At 42.2% G+C, this 19,199-nt stretch overlaps 1 protein-coding gene across 2 annotated transcripts in view; it reads right to left on the bottom strand.

Annotated features, from left to right (window-relative positions):
* Positions 1–11,440, bottom strand: part of LOC309386354 (uncharacterized protein) — a 79,925-nt gene extending 68,485 nt beyond the window's left edge. For both annotated transcript variants that reach the window (XM_081941623.1, XM_081941624.1), the window contains exons 1-2: positions 10,673–11,440; positions 2,978–3,079 (exon numbers count right to left, since the gene is read on the bottom strand). In XM_081941623.1, coding sequence (XP_081797749.1) covers positions 2,978–3,079; positions 10,673–11,089 — 519 coding nt within the window. In that variant the 5' untranslated portion in view covers positions 11,090–11,440. The remainder of the gene's footprint in view (positions 1–2,977; positions 3,080–10,672) is intronic.
* Between the last annotated feature and the right edge of the window lie 7,759 nt (positions 11,441–19,199).

Here is a 19,199-nt window from a genome sequence, read left to right as displayed (position 1 = left end):
TATGTTGGCTGCAGATACTTGGACATCATGTGTTGTTTTGCAACAGGTCTTCTAGATTGTATCACTAGATACACCTGCTCACAAATGAGATGGGACAATGCTGTATTCAGATGTCAGAAAGGCAGTTGGCAAATTAGTTTTGGCAACGTGTATCCAACCAATTCTACAACTTGATACATGCTGTTTATCAAGCACGCAGGTTTTTTTTTTAAAGTCTTTTATAAGAAACCACAATGCTACTTGGTTTAATACTAAGTTATGGAGTTTGAGGAGGTGCATTTTAAAAAAAAAAAAGCAATCAAAAACTGCAAAGTCATTATTGAAATTTAACAGAACAGAGACTGTTTGGGTGGATGAGATAGACAGCTTGGTGCTTTAAGTTAACAGGAGGATTGTATACCATTTTAAATGTTTTGTTTTTACCCCCTGCTGAAAAAAATGGTTGGAAAATGTACCTTTATTACTTGGCTAGCACAATCAGAGGTTCAGATCGATATTTCCTAAAAGCTGTATGAGCTGCATGTGGTAGAAGGCACGTGGGTGGCCCGTTTCTGTTTTTCAAGATTGATTGTATTTATTTCACTTTCATTTGATCAGCATACATGAGCCCATACCTTCCTGAAAGCCCGTCACCAATTCATGCAAGCATCTAAAACAGATACTCTTTTGTTTTGTGGTTGGAAAGTAAAAGGAATGATAGCTTGGTGTTCCAAAAGACGTTTCCCATAGGAGAAGGGTGGGGCAGATACCGAGTTGGCAGAGAAAAGAAGACTTAAGAAAATAAAAAAGTCTGCTGGAAAAGAGAACTTGTAGAATTGGAAGGAGGACTAATGGCTGGCAACCTGAGGAGGTAGTTTGTTGGTTGTTGAGAAGAGTCGATCCAAAGAGGAGAAGGTGCTGTGAGTTCCTTTCTAGCCACTGCAGAGGCTGAAGTAATGGAAGATGTGAAGCTATATCGACCAGAAAGCTTATGCCAGCCTAAAAGGGTATGTTGGCCAGTACATTTAGCTCCTTACTTTTTTCCCAAATAAAAAGTGGGAAGAATATTTAGAAATAGTGAAGTGTATATGTGCGGGTACACATTGTTAAACCAATACTGTAGAATGCATACAAATTACACACAGGCTGCATAATATCTAGTGCAGTAAAGGAAAAGGTCCATTTTACAATGCATTTTAAATCTTGAACCATGATGGCCGTAAGCCAAGCAAAGAATGGAATGTAGTTACCAAGTTGTAAATAACTCTTGCAAAGAAAAGCTATAAACGCCAAGGTTAATGCTGCTTTCTGTCGTAATGAAAAGAGGGGAAATCGTGAGTTTTGCACTATGTCAAATCCTGTGAACCCACAGCAGTCCCTGAGACAATCAGATTGTTCCACAGAGACTAAATGAGACCGTGTTAATTATCTTCTCCAATGGAGATTTTCTCAGTGATTCTCTTTAGAACTACACCTCCTTGTAACTTAAAGTGGCTTATAAAAACGGAGAATCTATACCTAGCAAACAACCTGATGCATCATAGTCTATCCAATTCTAAGAAGCAGACTTCATGATCAGATTATGAATGTTTGTATTTTCTCTGTTGTGAGAATCTGTAAATCTTCCCTCTTCACCACTTTTGTACATAACATACTGCACACTGATTCCTCTTTTCAAGTAATACTTTCCCATTCAACAATAGAAAATAGAGCACACTTTTAGTTAATATTGAACAAATTTCTATTTTAGTTTTAGATAAAGTAGCTTTGCAGGGGCATAATGATTCTGAAAGAATTTAAGAAAGTCACAGAGGAAGAAGCTGGTCATCTGATTTACTGATGTTGATGCTGCCAAGTTGTTTCAACCTGCAGACCAACACACAATATACAGTGTATTACTAATGGAAACAGAATGCTGTCAGTGTGTGGATCACTAGGGCAAAAATGATTTCTGTGCAGATAAGGTGACAACTGTAACTCCTAACTAAAGTAGGTTCAACACCAGTTCGCCAGACTTCAGAAGAACTATCTACCTACGGTGCCTCTATCTTTGGTTTAGCTTTAGCACCTTGACAGCCTCACCTGATAACAAAGAGAGATACTGCTAGGGGAAAGCCTTAAAATTCAGAAGAATATGGATACATTGAGAGTTATATACTTCCTGATTTTATTTCTAGGTCAGAATGGGAATCTTGCACTTCCTTCCTTTACTTCCTGTACTTCCTATACTTTTCCAGTACAAAGCATCAGTTATAGAAGAAACGGAGAAGTCCCCACCACACTCTAAATCTTCTATAGAAGCCTCTTTAGTTACTAATGAAAAAGGATATGGAGAATAGTTTGGTTACAGTTTGGGAGGATATGGATATGATTTACAGACTTCTTCAATGGATTGTCATCTTTTTCCTCCAAAATTTAACATCTTGGGTGGAAAGGCAAGACTTCAACGGATGAAGACACAAAAATAATTTCCACAAAAGGACTAGCAGAACTTATAACAAGATTTTAAATATGAAGATGGTAATTGCATCAAAAGATTTGTGTATTTATTGACTACTATCTAGCAAGATGTTAGCCATTATACGAGGAAAAAAGTCTTTCTCAGAAGCATTACAAAAAGCATCAGCTGAAAGCTAAAATCAAACATAAGCTATATATATAAGAAGAGGTGCCTCTTTGTTTATAGATAAATCTCATGCAAGCCAGCATCCAAAGATAATGTCAATAAACAAGGATTTGAATATCTAATGGAATTTATGGATGCTGGAAATGTTCACCAAGCTAGGCAATCTTTTGTTACTTAGGAGACTAGCAAGGATTAGATTAAGTACCTGCTTCAGGTAAGGATAGGCTCAAATCCACACTGATGTTCAAGAATTCCAATCCTTCATGTACAAAGTCCAGTGTTTTCTGAGTCAAGCTCCACTCCTAATCATCAACTGAATCCAACAATATACAGTAATGTTCTTTAACTTGGCAGGATGTAAAAGAAACCTACCACAAAAGGTGCAACTCTGCCAGCTAGAGAATAGTCACCAGCCTGGGGGCTTCTCACATTCTGTTTTTCTTCCTTGGGTTCCACTTCTTTTCTGAGAAACACCTGTAGGAAAAATTAGCATAGTGAAGATTTATTATGTCCAGTGGTGGGATTCAATTTTTTTTTACTACTGGTTCTATGGGCATGGCTTGGTGGGCATGGTGTGGCTTGATGGGTGTGACTTGGTGGGTATGGCAGGGGAAGGATATTATAAAATCTCCATTCCCTCCCCACTCCAGGGGAAGGTTACTGCAAAATCCCCATTGCCTTCCAATCAGCTGGGACTTGGGAGGCAGAGAATGGGGGTGGGGCGAGTCAGAGGTGGTATTTATTGGTTCTCTGAACTATTCAACATTTTTGCTAACGGTTCTCCAGAACGGGTCAGAACCAGCTGAATACCACCTCTGATTATGTCCCAATTATAGAAAATCACTGGAGAATAAGTAGCTAGTAGCTACTTAGCTAGGCACTAAGCTGCTACGGTTCAATGGGAAAATTCAGACTTTTCAATTTTACTGTTTTATCAAATCCTCATCCTGATTATGCTTTAAGACACAGATGTCAAACTCAATCGCGTCATGTGATGTATCAGGACTTTTTTTGCCTTTGCAGAGCCAGGGCGTGGCCTCTGTGTAACACTTCTGGCCCATGGGCTGCCAGTTTGACACCCCTGCTTCAAGATGAGCATTGCACCCCAATGATGGTCAATGAAAGATGATTTTTAACAAGGTTTCCTCCCATTAACTGTTGCTATGTTGCAAGCCCATGGGTGATCATGAGAAAATGAAATACACATTGCTTAAATTTTTCTTTCACTCATTTTCATAAGAAATGATCAGTATTTTTTTTAAATTATTGATTTTTTTTAAAAAAATACAGTTTGAACACAGTTCTTCATTCTTACACAAAGATTTAGCATGTGGATATGGAAAGAGAAGAATAAATAAATCAGACACAATAACCAATGGTCAAATGTAGCCAGGACAAATTAGAACACCAGTATCCTAAAACAAATCCCAAAGAAAGTTAGAGATAAAAGAAAAAAATATGCGCTATTAGCGAAAAAAACTATTTGAAAAAGGGGTTTGGTTCTGGTGGCTTTTGCCAGAAGGTATGCTGATATTCTGGGAGGGCAGTAGAGTCAGAATTAATACAACTACGGAGGCGGAGGCCTTCATAGAAAAAAACAAAGCTCTCCTAGATAAAGCTGATGATACTACACGAGACACACAAGACACGGGAGGTGCCGAAGCTTCGCTGGCGGGGGGCGGGGGAGGGTGAAGAGGCAACATTGAGAAAACTTAGATCACAGAAGTGAGCTAGAAAAATAATGCAATTGCTGATACAGGGAATTTTTTTTTCTGTTAGATATAAAATAGATTGAAATTATTGGAAGATATAAGGTAAAAACAAGCTGTCAAAATATAGCTAAGTAATAATTATCTTGTTTAGTAATATGTGAAATTTATGAGAACTGGGGGGAGTACCATTTCCTGTATAATGTAGCTGTCAAAATTTGTAACCATACCCATTACCCTTTTCCTCAAAACTTTGTAAAACTAATAAAAAAATTTATTCAAAAGAACACCAGTATCTCAGAACATTTTATTCTCGGCAACATCTATCTTCTATTAGCAGTGAAGATATAAAGGACCTTCATAATTCTCATATGAACAGAAAATCTATTAAAGTAATGGTGACTTCACAACAGATGAAGCATCACATACTGTTTATCCGTGAGAAAACAATAAATTACAATACTTATTCCACAAGTATGTATTCTAAACATTGGAAATTGTTGCCTTTCCTTTATTGCTGAACTCCTATAAACTCCTCTCAGCATATCCAATACTGAAATATCCTGTGATCCACCACTACTATCTGAAGTAGAAGTGACAAGATGTGTGTGTGTGTGTTTGTACACACACACACACACACACACACACACACACCTGTGCATATTATATTCAGGACAGTGGGGAAGAGATAGCAGAGAAATTTCAGTGAATGGGAGGGACATGTAGATGTCAAAGTTTCTCAGGCTACTAGTGTGAGATAAAGAGGTTTCTTTGCAATAAACCATAAAATAATGACATTGCAAATCTGCAAGCAACAAATAATAGGACAGTAATTGCATGATTTATAGCAAAGATGGGGAATTGCTATTGTCATAGGATATTTAATGAAAATGGACTCATACATAAATAGGACATGGATAAAAGTAGAAGATAGAATTAGAGCTATGTATGTATGTTATGTATATAATCCTGATGCTTAATAACTTTTGGGTACAACAGCAATTTAATAGAAGCTAGGAATTAGAACAAAAATACATTGAAAATACTACTTAATATCTCTGATATCTGAAGCTACACTTTAATATTCAAATATTTAGTTACCTTATTACTATTTTTTCTGAATATGTAGCTTTTTAAGGTTTTTAAAAAATCTAACTTTTTAATATTAGGGTCTATCTATAACCCAGTGAGCTCAGTTTTCAGTATTTCTCTGCTGCCATCTAGGGCTCATCCAGATTTTTGCAAACTGCAGTTGGTAGCTCCACCTAAATAAATATTTGCTTTGTTAACAACTTTGGAGTTTTCAACAGTACAAACCTAAGAAACTTGTCTTATATTTATGTAGTGTGAAATAAATTGCTTGGTCCTTAAATACCTTCTCCCTATGAAGGTTTGATTAGGTAAACTAAAGTGTCCGTAGGCACCTGGAGAGTGGCGGTGCAAGGAACTATTTGCATCATGAGGCAACTGATGTAAATTGAATAATTGTATTGTTTGCACAATGGCATACTAATGTACATATTTACATGACTTTGGTATCATTGCAAAGACACTCATGAAATTGTCTTAAAAGTCTTGGTCCCAAAGTCGGGAGGTTTCTAATGAACTTCATGAGTTTGGTGCTCAATTTCACTTTACAAAATGGTAGCCAATCTCTTTGATTATTAGAAGAATACATGGGGGAATGTTCTTTACTGTTTCAATATTTCTAGCAGTAACTGTGAGAGGGATATTGGAGTTTTAATGGATAACCAGTTAAATATGGGCCAGCAATGTGTGGTGGCAGCCAAAAAAAGCCAATGCAATCCTACAATCAAGATCAGGTGAGGTATTAATACCACTCTATAAAGTCCTAGTAAGACTACACTTAGAATATTGCATCCAGTTTTGGTCACCACGCTATAAAAAAGATGTTGAGTCTGTAGAAAAAGTGCAGGGAAGAGCAACCAGGATGATTAGGGAATTGGAGACTAAAACATATTTATTTATTTTATTTATTATTTTGACTTCTTAGTCACCCCCTCTCCCCCAAGGGACAAGGGGCGACGTACGCCAGCAGCGGTTACAACGATACAATATGGAGGAGGTGGAACAATAAATAAATAAATTACAATAATTTAAAACAATTAAAAACCCCAATGATAGTTAAAGTTAAAAATTAAAATTAAAAATTAAAAATTAAAAATGCCCAAGAGGTGGAGAAGCTCTAAATTAAGCCAGGCCGGCTAGTCGGAACAGGTGGGTCTTAAGTTTCGTGCGGAAGGAGCGGAGGTCAGTCGTTGTCCTAATGTCTGGGGGGAGGTCATTCCAAAGGGTAGGGCCCATCACAGAGAAGGCCCTACTCCTGGGCGCCGCCCTCTGACACTCTCTGGAGGACGGCACCCGGAGAAGTCCCTCCCTGTGCGAGCGAATAGGTCGCAGGGATGTGTGGGGCAGAACGCAATCCCGCAGGTAGCTAGGCCCTGTGCCATGGAGCGCTTTAAAGATGGTAACTAACACCTTGAAGCGCACCAGATAGGCCACAGGAAACCAGTGCAGCTCGCGCAGGAGAGGTGTTATATGGGAGAACCTCGTTCTCCCCATAATTGCCCGCGCGGCTGCATTCTGGACCAACTGCAATCTCCGGGCGCACCTCAAGGGGAGCCCCATGTAGAAAGCATTGCAGTAGTCCAGGCGGGACGTCACCAGTGCGTGTGTGACTGTGCGCAGGGCATCACGGTCCAAAAGGGGTCGCAATTGGTGCACCAGGCGAACCTGGTGGAACGCCCCCCTCGCCACGGCTGCCACATGGTCATCCATAGCCAGCCGGGCATCTAGGAGGACGCCCAAATTGCGCGCCCGTTCCACCGGGGCTAATTGCTCGTCCCCGATGGCCAGAGATGGAATATACTGGTTGAACCGGGAAGTCGGAAGCCACAGCCACTCTGTCTTGGAGGGGTTGAGCTTGAGCCTGTTGTCCCCCATCCAGACCCGCACGGCTTCCATACACCGGGACATCACTTCGACGGCCTCGTTGGGGTGGTTTGGGGTGGAAATGTACAGCTGCGTGTCGTCAGCGTACAGATGGTATCCCACCCCAAAACCACGGATGATCTCGCCCAGCGGCTTCATATATGTGTTGAACAGGAGAGGCGAGAGGACCGACCCCTGCGGGACCCCACAAGTGAAGGGCCTCGGGGTCGACCTCTGCTCCCCTGCCAACACGCATTGCGTCCGGCCAGAGAGGTAGGAGCAGAACCACCGCAGCACGGTGCCTCCTACCCCCAACCCCTCCAGACGGCGCAATAGGATACCATGGTCGATGGTATCGAAAGCCGCCGAGAGGTCTAATAGGACAAGGACAGAGGAGCAACCCCTATCCTTTGCCCTCCAGAGATCATCCACCAACGCGACCAAGGCCGTCTCCGTGCTGTGTCCGGGTCGGAAGCCGGACTGGCGCGGGTCTAATCAGATTCCTCCAGGTGACGCGGGAACTGCTGAGCCACCACACTCTCAACAACCTTCGCTAAAAAAGGAAGGTTGGAGACAGGACGATAATTTGCTAGCTCCGTTGGGTCCAGAGAAGGCTTCTAAAGAATGGTTACAGGAACTGGGCATGGCTAGTCTAGTGAAGAGAAGGACCAGGGGAGATATGATAGCAGTGTTTCAGTATTTGAGGGGCTGCCACAGAGGAAGGGGGTCAAACTATTTTTCAAAGCACCTGAAGGCCAGACAAGGAAAACTGGAAACTAATCAAGGAGAGATTCAACGTAGAAATAAGGATAATTTTTCTGACAGTGAGGACAATCAACCAATGGAACATCCTGCTGTCAGAAGTTGTGGCAGCCCCATCACTGGAGGCTTTCAAGGGGAAACTGGACTGCCATTTGTGAGAAATGGTGTAGGGTCTTCTGCTTGGGCAGGGGGTTGGACTAGGTGATCTACAAGGTCCCTCCCAACTCTGTTGATCTGTTAATATCTATTTCACTGAAAGAGTTTGATCTCTGGGATCTCAGAAAATAGAAAATTCTCTCACAAGACCACATAACTCTCTTAAGTACATAAATGCTAACTATTCCATCATCTCCAAAGTAATTTGGAAGAAATGCCTCAGACTAATTGGAAGCATGAGCACATCTCTCTTCTATGGAAGCCTGAAAAAAAGCATGTTGCTGTTTTAGGAGTCACGTCAAAGTTACAATGGTTAATTATAGGATTCCTCAGCTGCACTCGAGTTTCTTTTTTCAGAATTGCTCAAGATGTCTGAAAACAGCAGCTTGGGTGAGGCCCACGGCATTTTTCTAAATCAGTTTTGAAAGGTGCACCCCTTTCCATTTCCATGCTTATTTAAATAGAAATAGTCTTCCCTGGGACTGAAGGTCAAGGCATGTGCACTAAAAGGGAAAGTCTAGAATATTGTCTGCAAAAGATACAAAAGATTTAGAACACTTTGGCATGTAAATAATAGGCAGTTCAGCCACGGAGTAAATTTCTCTGCTTTATGTGGTGAAAGCCTGACTAGATGATCCTTTATTTCTATTGTTTACAGGTTGTTTTTTTTGTAAACGTTTAATAGTTATTAATTCCATAATGTATGGTTTATTAATTCCATAATGTATGGCAATGAGAAATGTTCAAAGAAGTCAATATCTATTTCCCCCAGCTGGGACCAGCTTGGCCTCTCCCCGACCAGAGTTGGGGGAGATAAGCTTGCAGGTGACCTAAGTGCTTTATTTACATGCGAAGCTCCCTCAATCCATCATCTGCATGCAAACAAGGCTGTCAGCACAAGGATGATCTCATCCTTCCTGCAGTTCTGCTCCACTTGGATTGCAGAGGTAGGGCTCCCTCCCCCACCATCTGATCCTATCCAACAAGCAGCAGCAGCCTGGAGCACATGTGAAAACAAGAACCGAGTCAGTCTTTCTTTGACTTTGGAATGTGGAGACTGCAACCAAGGAATGAACTGGCAAAGGAGAATCTTCTACGGCTGGAGAAGATACAAACGGTATCAAACTATCAAACCAATCATCCCATAGGATGAGAAGCACTCACCTATCTCTTATAAGGCACAATGCTGGAGAAACACATACAGGCTTTCAGAATGAATCTTGGTCAAGGTCAGTTTGGGCAACACTTTCCTTGGGGCTGATATAACACGATTAGTCATGCCTGCAGAGAAACTTTTTAAAAATCCCATCTTCCTTATTAAAACCAAAACAGAATGACGTGGCCTCAACTTATCCCATTGGAACATGTTTCATTATTTCACAGAACTGATATCACATGTTATCACATAGCAGGCCTCAATATTTTTTTCTTCCATGTATACTTACAGTTCATTTAGGAAAGTAGCTACAAAACAACTGAAGTGTTAAAACTAGTGATCCTAGACATCTTTCTGACAAGAGGTTTTGCCGAACAGCACACCTTTTCTGAGATTTCCAAATCTCTCTCATAACCCTTTCTCTGAATAAACATCAACACAATCTTGTAAAATACAATCTTGTAGAAACATAAAAGCCAACTTTAGCATGGATCTGTTTATATTCAAGTCCTAGTACGATTACGACACACAGGTTATTTTCTAAGCCTTTCCTGGCATTACTTGGCGTGATGCTTTCTTATAATACATATCCAGAAATGACATAATCTTGTGTTTTAAAAAGTGCTGGAAGACGGATATTTAAATGCTTACGAATTGTATGAGTAACCTTTCCTAGACTTGTCCCACCATGTTCAGAAGTAATATAGTCTCATTACACCATCCACAGATTATCTCCACAACAAAACCAAACAGAAACAAAATGAGAATAAGCCAACGCATGAGATAAGAAATGGAAGAAATAAATGGAACTAGAAAAAATAATAACATGGAACCAGAAATCTCAAGGTCCTACTACTAGTTTTGAGAGGAGTTCTATGGAAAGATAATTATGTAAAAGTAGGCTACCATGTCTGGCTCAGAGGGATGCTCACTATGCAGTTGCTTGCAGATAAATGCTATCAGAGGCAAAGTACTTTAAATAATAGTGACTAAAAATCAGGTAGAACTCAAGCAGCACATGTGTCTCACCCCACCCCCAGGAAAAAGCATTATTCTTTGTTCATGTTTGATTATGTCAGACAGTGGGAAGAATTAAACTGTACCCCCATGTGATCAAGTTCTGCAGAAAATTGTCTCCCTCCTCCAACACTGGGGGGGGGGGATCCTAAATTTCAGATCTCCATCAGCCTTAATCCAGCTACTTGCGATTCCTTATCACACAATGGCTTGCACAAAGATCTTAAAGCCAGGTGTAATCCGGCACTGTAGAAAGATGTGAAGTGCAGAACGGAGAACATAGGAAAAATAAGAGGAGATAAATGAACGGCTTACCTTGAATTGTGCTTTTCCTGCTTTGCAGTTGTTGTTGTTGTAGTTTTTCTCCGCACTGGTGTGGGAAGGGCCTCTGAATATCCCTTCTTCCCCTAAACCACCTTTTCCATGCCAGTTGGACAAAGTAATCTTCTTAATGGAACGGGACAGCGAATTGCTATTGATGCAATCATCATTGGTGACCACTTCTTCAATAGGACTAGCACTTTTAAATCTTTCTCCAGCAGGCTCCAGAGACGTCTGAGCCAGATACAGGGAAACACACTCATTGAGGTTTTGGTGCAAGTCATGGTTATTCAGAGCATCGAGAGGAATGTCAGTACAGCTGTCTCTTGGAAATTCCAGGGAACACTTGGGTAGAGATAATTTGGTGCTAATCGTGAACGGTTGGACCTTCCTTGCCGTGCTACCGGACATTGTCTCCCAAGCACAAGCCTTACAGGGGCCCTAGAAAAATGCTAGGACACAAGTCTTGATAAACTCCCACTGCTTTCGGTAGGAGAACATAGAAAGAAAGGCAAAATCAGAAGTGACAAGGTTTGTCTTGGCTTCTTCCATCCCATGCAAAAAAACTCAGAGGTGGAGACTATGTCCCATTGGATCCGTTCTGCTCTTCTTTTCCCTCAGGCGTCCAGTTTGTGAGCTCCCTCACAAGTGAAACTTCTCCTTCAAATGTTCAGAGGGGACTTCAAACCTCCTTTGGTTTTCTAGCAGAAGTTACACAGCTGCCACCGAGCCAAGGTCTCTGGGCAGTGGTACTTAGCTCTGTGAGGAAGTCACTCACTCATCGATCAGTTTTTGCCGGAAAACAAAGGCGGGGAGAAAGAGAGGGTAGAATCGAGGGAGGGAACTTGGCCTTGGCTTACTGAGCAAAGAGGAGAAAAATTATTCAGAGTGCCTGGAAGTTGGGAGGAATGGGTTTTTTTTGGAGGGCGGGCGGATCTTAAGAAATGAGATCAAAAAATTTAATCTTCTCCTTAAGAGGAGTGCAGTTGGTAAATACTTCTTGAGTTCGCCTTCTCTCTTGGCTTGGAAGAGCGCCCTCTTTCCCACGAGAAGCCAAACGCCGCTTCTGATGAGAGAACCGGGCGCTGGGAGGATACGTCTCGCCTTCCTCCGAACCAGGCTCCGCTCCGGGGTTGTGACAGGTGGGTGCCGGGATTGCCACTTCCGAGCCCCGAAAATTTGGGGGGAAAGGGGTGCCGGCGACTCCCTCCCTCTCACCCTCCCTGAGTCCGTTTCAGGCGCCGTCCACCTTCTTGCGCAGGTTGAGGAGGCAGAGCAGGCAGGTGAGGATGGCCTCGCGGGACTGCTGAGAAGTCAGGCGGGCCCCCAGGCGCCGGAGCAGCGGCAGGAGGCGCTTGCGAGCCAGCAGCAACAGGCGAGTCAGAAGGGTGCGCAGAAGCAGGAGGGCGAGCAGCGGGGCGGGCATGCTGCGCTCAGGGCGCGGGCCTGGGATCTGCGGGGGGGGGAGGTGGAGGGAGAGAGGCACAGATAGATGGACCCAGGTTAGAAAGGAGCGGGGGGAAAGGGGGCGCATCCTGAATCAGCCCAGCATTCGGGGGGAGGGGGCTGAGGGGGGGGCAGAAGGAGAGGAGGAGCGCTCCCCTCGTTGAAAAGCCCTCCCTTCCCTCCTTGCCCAAGCCTTCACTCTCTCTTCCACTCGCTATATTTAGCCCGGCTCTTCAGACAGGGAGTTCTTTAGCATGAGGTAATGTGGCTTGGACTCAGGGGAGAAGACGGCTTCCAAAAAACCTACGGGCTACTTCTACCATCTCCCGGGAAGATGGGGAAATTGGCTGGTCCGCTCGCTCGCTCGCTCTGGGACTGCTACCACCTACTGGAGTTCGGAGTTGTTTGGAAGAGAAAAACGGGCAGGCGACCCTGGAAGTTTTAAAAAAGAGCATTTGTCTGCAATGGTATAGGCCTGAGCTGGGGGTTGGACTAGAAGACCTCTGAGGTCCCTTCCCACTCTTGTTATTCTGAAATCGAGCCAAAAGGGAGAAAGGGGTGAACAAAGGCATTTTGACACCGCGGGCGAGGGAATGCTGGCGGTGGCAGCAGAAGCAGCAGCAGCAGCTGGCATTAACAGCTGCGCGGAATTCAACAGGTGAAGCGCTTCTCCACATTTGTCCCTTGCCGAAAAACGCTTCCCCTGCAAGCATTCTCAGCTGTCCGTGGGGCCGGCAGCCAAAACGCCGGAGGCCCCCGTAGCGGGCGCAGCTTTGCATTCCAGGCGCCGAGGGTTTCATTTAAAAAAAAGTGCCAGAGGGAGGCACCTGTAGCCCCAGGCGAGGAAAAGTGAAGCAACAAACTTTTGCCCCTCGCGAGTTCAAGTCTTGCAAGATGGATGCGTGTGTGTGTTCAAAACGAGGGAAAGGCAGGCGGGAATCAAGGCTGCACCCGGTACCCTCGCTGCAGCTCGTCGCCGGAGGACGCAAGGCCGAGAGCAAGGCTGCATTATTGGAGCGGAGCGGAGGCGGCTTCGCTTGCTTACAAGCTAGTTCCTGCAGCTAAGCGCGCGGGCCGTTTTATTTCTGGGAAGGGAAATTGAGGGTGGGAGGAGGGCAGGGTGGAACCTTCTGCTTAGTGCCCAGAGTAGTCATAGCAACAGAGCGCGTCGGAGGCGATGATGCAATTGAATTCCACAAGGATAGGCTCAAAGCACGGGGACTCGGAGAGGAAAGTTCTCTGGGCGCTATGGCAACGGACAATACGGACTTCTCATCTCTGGAAGGCACGGGAGAAACCCCCGCGCTGTGCGGCCAAGGGTTGCAAATCAGAATGGAGCCTCTATAGCACAGGTCTCCATACTTGGCAACTTTAAGACTGGTGGACTTCAACGCCCAGAATTCTCCAGCCACTTGGCTGGAGAATTCTGGGAGTTGAAGTCCACCAGTCTTAAAAGTTGCCAAGTTTGGGGACCTCTGCTCTATAGTCGATATATTATATATAAACCCTCGTGATTCAAGCAATGCAGCCCCTCATCTCCGTTTTCTCCCTCTTTTGGCCCTTGTTGTGCTACGGAGCCCCAAAAGGCCCAGTTCTGAATTAGCTCCCCAGAGTGCTCCATGATTAGAAAATACTTATGGCTGAGTCTCTCAACTGGAGACTCTTAGAAGGGTCTCCGCACGTTTGAAGGAACAGGTAGGGTGCCTTGGAGAGGCAATGCACTTGCGGGAGACGAAAGTAAGAGGCGCATGCTTGCGCTCTTCTACCACGCTCTGCCCTTAATGTTAAGTTGCATGTCTGATTGCCCGCAAGGGTAAAAACATGTATGCCCAATGACTTCTTACCATTAAGCCAATGAGGGAGAGAATCAGAATAGAGCTGGAAGGGGCCTTGGAGGTCTTCTAGTCCAGCCCCCTGCTGAAGCAGGAGATCTTATATACTTACACCATTCCAGACAAGTGACTGTCCAGTCTCTTCTTTAACACATTCAGACATAGAAGCTAATCAAGTTTGTACTTACGCATTGTTTCAAAGGCTGAACGCAGAATCCTAACAAGATCCAACTCCCCCCTCCCTTACTTTTCTATGCCAGTAGTGAAATTCAATTTTTTTTACGACCGGTTCTGTGGGCATGGTTTGGTGGGCGTGGCAGGAGAAGGATACTGCAAAATCTCCATTTCCACCCCATTCTGGGGCCAGCCAGAAGTGGTATTTGCCGGTTCTCCGAACTACTCAAAACTTCCGCTGCTGGTTCTCCAGAACCTGTCAGAACCTGCTAGATTTCACCCCTGCTCTATGTACATTCCCTGTAATGCCCAAATTGATAGTGTAAGGAAAGGGGCAAATGGCAGCAGTTACATACCTGCGTAGTAAACAGCATTTGGCTGCAACATACGTATACTCCTAGCAAAAAAACAAAACAAAAACCAAGTTATCTTATTCACATATTACACTGTAAGCTCATTCAGGTATCTGGGACCTGCATTTTGCATCTGCCATCCTGTTTTGTCTCAGAATACACTACAGTGCGCAGATATATATATATATATATAAACTTGTTAGCCTTTGTGGTAGCAGTGAGAATTATTTAAACATTCCCAGATACAAACTCTTTCGTCAAACTGAGGCTGTTTCCCACACTATGTCCAACGAGCTTGATATACAGAAGAAGAGCTGTTTGATAACATTCCTGCTTCCCCTTGCATATTCTATGCAATGTATGATGTCATCTGTAGGCAAGCTGCCTGCCCACACCAATGCTTAAGTTGCCTGCAGATAGGAAGATGCTGCTGCATTGACAACACAGAAAAATAAAAGAAACCAGTATTATTTTGTGCTAAGGGTGGGTTTGATTGCAGCTGCCATTTGATCTGCAGAAATTTTACTCCAGTTGCCCATAGAAGATGAGATCAGATATACATTAATTACTAGGTCCTTAAAATGTGCTTTTCCATAATTTTTCACCCCCTTCTTTGAAGAACAGCATTTGAATTTGGAATAGCCAGTTAAGAAGATAGTGTTGAGAAGAAAATAAAGCATACAAGGTCTTTTTATGCACAATACAATATTAGAATAGATCTAGGCTTACACACATATTTTCTCATAGCATGCTTCTGTTCAGAGGCAAACATCAGGCATGCCCTTTGGCATCCGGATCATAGATATAATTATGTTGAACAAAAGTGCTCTCTTTTTGGGGTCAGGTTCTGCAATTTAGGTTCTGTATTTGTTTGCGTAATGAGTGACCTCAAGGGACTTGCTTACACAAAACAATAAGTCTTTTGCTCTCGCTTACTTGGTTAATTAACTGTAATAATTGGAGGGGGGGATATCACATGCAGTCTTGTTGCCAGAACAGCCACACTTAGAGCGGAAGGGTTACCATTTTTATTTGCAATCAGAAGAAACCTAGAACACAAGATGAATGTTTTCATAAAAACATCGTCCGGTACAGATGATAAGAGAGTGATGCTAAATCCTGTTTTATTATTATTAATGGAATTCAATATAATTGGTGAGGTCCTTGATGCTCCCTGGGCTTGAATATTTGTTTGTAGACATTAAATTACTAGGTAATGAAGTGCATCTACTGGATGTACTGATCATATTACCTAGTTGGATAATTGAATGTCCATAAGCAATAACTAAGCTCAGATAGCACCAAGGACTTCACAATTCAACTTTAAGCTAATATATTCCCTATCACTGGAATTATAACTTACTGTGCTTGATGGTGTGTGTGTACATGTGCGTTTGTTTGTGCGCACGCGTGCACACACACACTTTCTGCTAATTTGTTGGGATTATTCATTGCCAGCAGAGACAAAAATTTCGCAAACTTTTTCATCCATCACCAATCCAAAACCAGTAATTTTAGCTATAGGATCCAAGGTTTAAAAGTCATATCTAAGGATAAACTTTTTTAAAAACTACAACAATCTCTCAGGTTATCTCCATGTACACATTTTGTGAACATTTTTAATGATGATTTTCTTTGAAGGAATAACTTTTTAATATACTCTGGAGTTAGAAGTTGTTTTTCAATAATTTAGAGTCAATAATTTAGACATCGGCTTCAATTATCTTTTTTTATAAAGCACATTTTGAAGTTAAATATGATTAACACTACCTTTGTAATGTAAATGCAGTTTAAGAAGTGACTAATCAATAGACTGCTTATTTATTAACTTATTTTCTTTAAACTCTGCAATTTGTATACAAAAATATATACTATTTTATACTACCGTACTTTCCATGTTAAGTATTTCTTTTCATCATTTCCTTTATTCTATATCAAACATATCCTTTAACACAGCAGAAACAATTATAGATGCATATTACATTAAAAATATAAAGTTAAGAGAAAGCAAATAAATGATATATCTTAACTTACCCTTCACTCAAAATCTTTTTCCCCAAAGACCCACATATTCATATTATTTTTTATCATAGATGTATGTCTGGAATCAGATATAGCTTAAAATTCTGTTAAAAATTAATTGTTACAATTGGTCATAATTCTTTCTTCATATATGATGACATAACTCTATCTCATGACATCTCAGAAAAAAACAACAAGCACTTTAAAAGGTCCACTACAAACAATAGGAAGTTATTACTAAGCAAGTTAAATCCCATTGAGTTGCATGGTTTACCCTAAGTTTACCCTTCACATAACCCTTTATATATGAGCTGACCTTAGAAACCATAGTAAAAAGCCATTTCAGTTTTCAGCTGGAGCAGCCAATATACACTGCAGAGGCATGTGATTAATCTCCCCCTCCCCTCCTATTACTATATTTTTCATAGTTTCTTATAATAGGAAATTCAGATCCTTTGGGAGATGTCTACAAGAAATCCTTCCATAGTACTTGTCTCTGACTAATACAGTTCTCAGAAAAGTGTGTGCAACAGAGTAGCTCTTACTGTCTTTCTTTCGTTTCCTCCCTTGGTCTCCTCTTCCAAAGGTGCAGAAGCGTTCTTCTCTGAATTACCATTGACGATATCACTTGCCTATACCATAACAGCTACCATATGACTTGATACTAAGGGACACTTCCTCTCCCGCCCCCACACACACACCATAGGGTCACTCCTTATCAGCTGTCCTTGCTCGCACCTGGCTTTCCCTCGCCAATAGAAAGGGGTGGAGAACAGACACATGCTTCGTGTCAGTGATCATTGGCAGCCTTGAAATGGTCTGTTGGGAGGGCAATCCTAGCTCTTGTAAAGTTTATAGGGTGCGAGGAAGATAAGAAATCCTTGATTCCATACTGTCCAGTTACATCATCTGGTATGGGCAACATCTGTTGAAAAGACATATGGAAGTCCTGCTCAGGCACCCTTCTTAACAATACTCTATTACTTCTGCTAATGGCCATCATTTGTTTGCACAAGAAAATAAGTCTTGGGAATATATGTTGCTTTTCTAATTGCAGGTATTAATCTAGTAAATATTTTTGTAAAAATTACAGATCTCATAAGATAAAAGGTGAATTTCTAAAATAGATACCCAACCATGCCTAAAATACTGCATCCAGTTTTGGCCACCACACTATAAAAAAAGATGTTGAGACTCTAATAAGAGTCCAGAGAAGAGCAACGAAGATGATTAGGGGAGGTTAAGACATGTGAAAAATGGTTGCAAGAACCGGGCATGGCTAGTCTAGTGAAGAGAAGGACCAGGGGAGACATGATAGCAGTGTTCCAAAATTTGAGGGGCTGCCACAGAGAGGAAGGGGTCAATTTATTTTCCAAGGCACCTGATGGCCAGACAAGGAACAATGGAAATTGGCCAACGAGAGATTCAACCTAGAAAAAAGGAGAAATTTTCTGACAGTGAGAACAATCAACCAATGGAACAACTTGCATTCAGAAGTTGTGGGAGCTTCATTTCTAGAAGCTTTCAAGAAGAGACTGGACTGCCATCTGTCAGAAATGGTGTAGGGTCTCCTGCTTGGGCAGGGGGTTGGACTACAAGGTCCCTTCCAACTCTATTATTCTAGCACTAAAATAATATTTTTTTTTTAATTATCAGAACTAAATTTGAAACTCCTTTTCAAAATCCTGCTTTGAAGGGATCATTCATCTTTGACTCACAAAACCTTACATCATAGCTGAAGATAAATTTCCAAAGGAAAGTTATACTCAATTATCCTGCATTTTATGTATTGTACCTGTGAAGGTTTTTTTTTAATGAAAACTACTTATAATGAATTGAAATAATAATATTCCAATTATTTGAGATATTAAAGTTGGAATACTACTTCTTGCAACCAGCATAAATCTGATATCTTTATTTTTATGGTTTTTATTCTCTCCCTCTCCCTTGAGAGTATCATAATAAAAGTGAACTTATGGAGCAAGCCCCAAAGGGCATAGTGGAATTTGTAGATATGGATGGATAGGAATAAATAGGTCTTTGAAATGTGTCAATTTAAAATCATGGAATAAAAACCACAAAGGCTGTTGTTCTTTTTATTTACTTCTTCATGTAGCTGGTTCATAATGTTTAAACATACTTTTATATTTCGTATCCATTTTCAAGATAAAAACCTTTTGCCACTGTTGCTCTACAAGAGTCCTGTGAGGCAATCTTTGCTGAAGACCGGATTTATGGATAAGAAGGTTTAGAATCTAGGCAGTTTTTGTGCATCTAAATCTAAACCTGATTTCATTGAGGGCCACATCAGGGTTGTGTTTGACCTTGGGTGGGGGGGCAGGGTAGGTGTGGCTAGGATGGGTGTGGCCAGCTTGACGTCACTCGTGTCAGTAGCGCCTGTGGTGGCCCAAGTGCTCTACCAGTGAAAACGGGCTCCCAATCTCCATTTTTGGCTGGGATGCAGAGAGTTGCAGGAGGCCATCCCAGCCAAAAATGGAGACTGGGAGCCTGTTTTCACTGGCACAGACACCACGGGTTGGTTCTTCGCTGTTTTCAGGGCAGCGCTGTGGGCCAGATCTAAGTACTCTGTGGGCCGAATCCAGCCCCTGGGCCTTGACTTTGACACGTCTGGTCGAGTATATAATACTGTCTGTCTGTAATCCCAGAGTCTTTAAGTGATACAGGTTTAGGTTT

This window comes from Natrix helvetica (assembly GCF_964273705.1).
Source record: "Natrix helvetica genome assembly, chromosome: 2".
Classification (NCBI taxonomy): Eukaryota; Metazoa; Chordata; class Lepidosauria; order Squamata; family Natricidae; genus Natrix; species Natrix helvetica.
The sequence above is the reverse complement of the archived record's forward strand: the minus strand, read 5'-3'. Positions and strand labels throughout refer to the sequence as shown.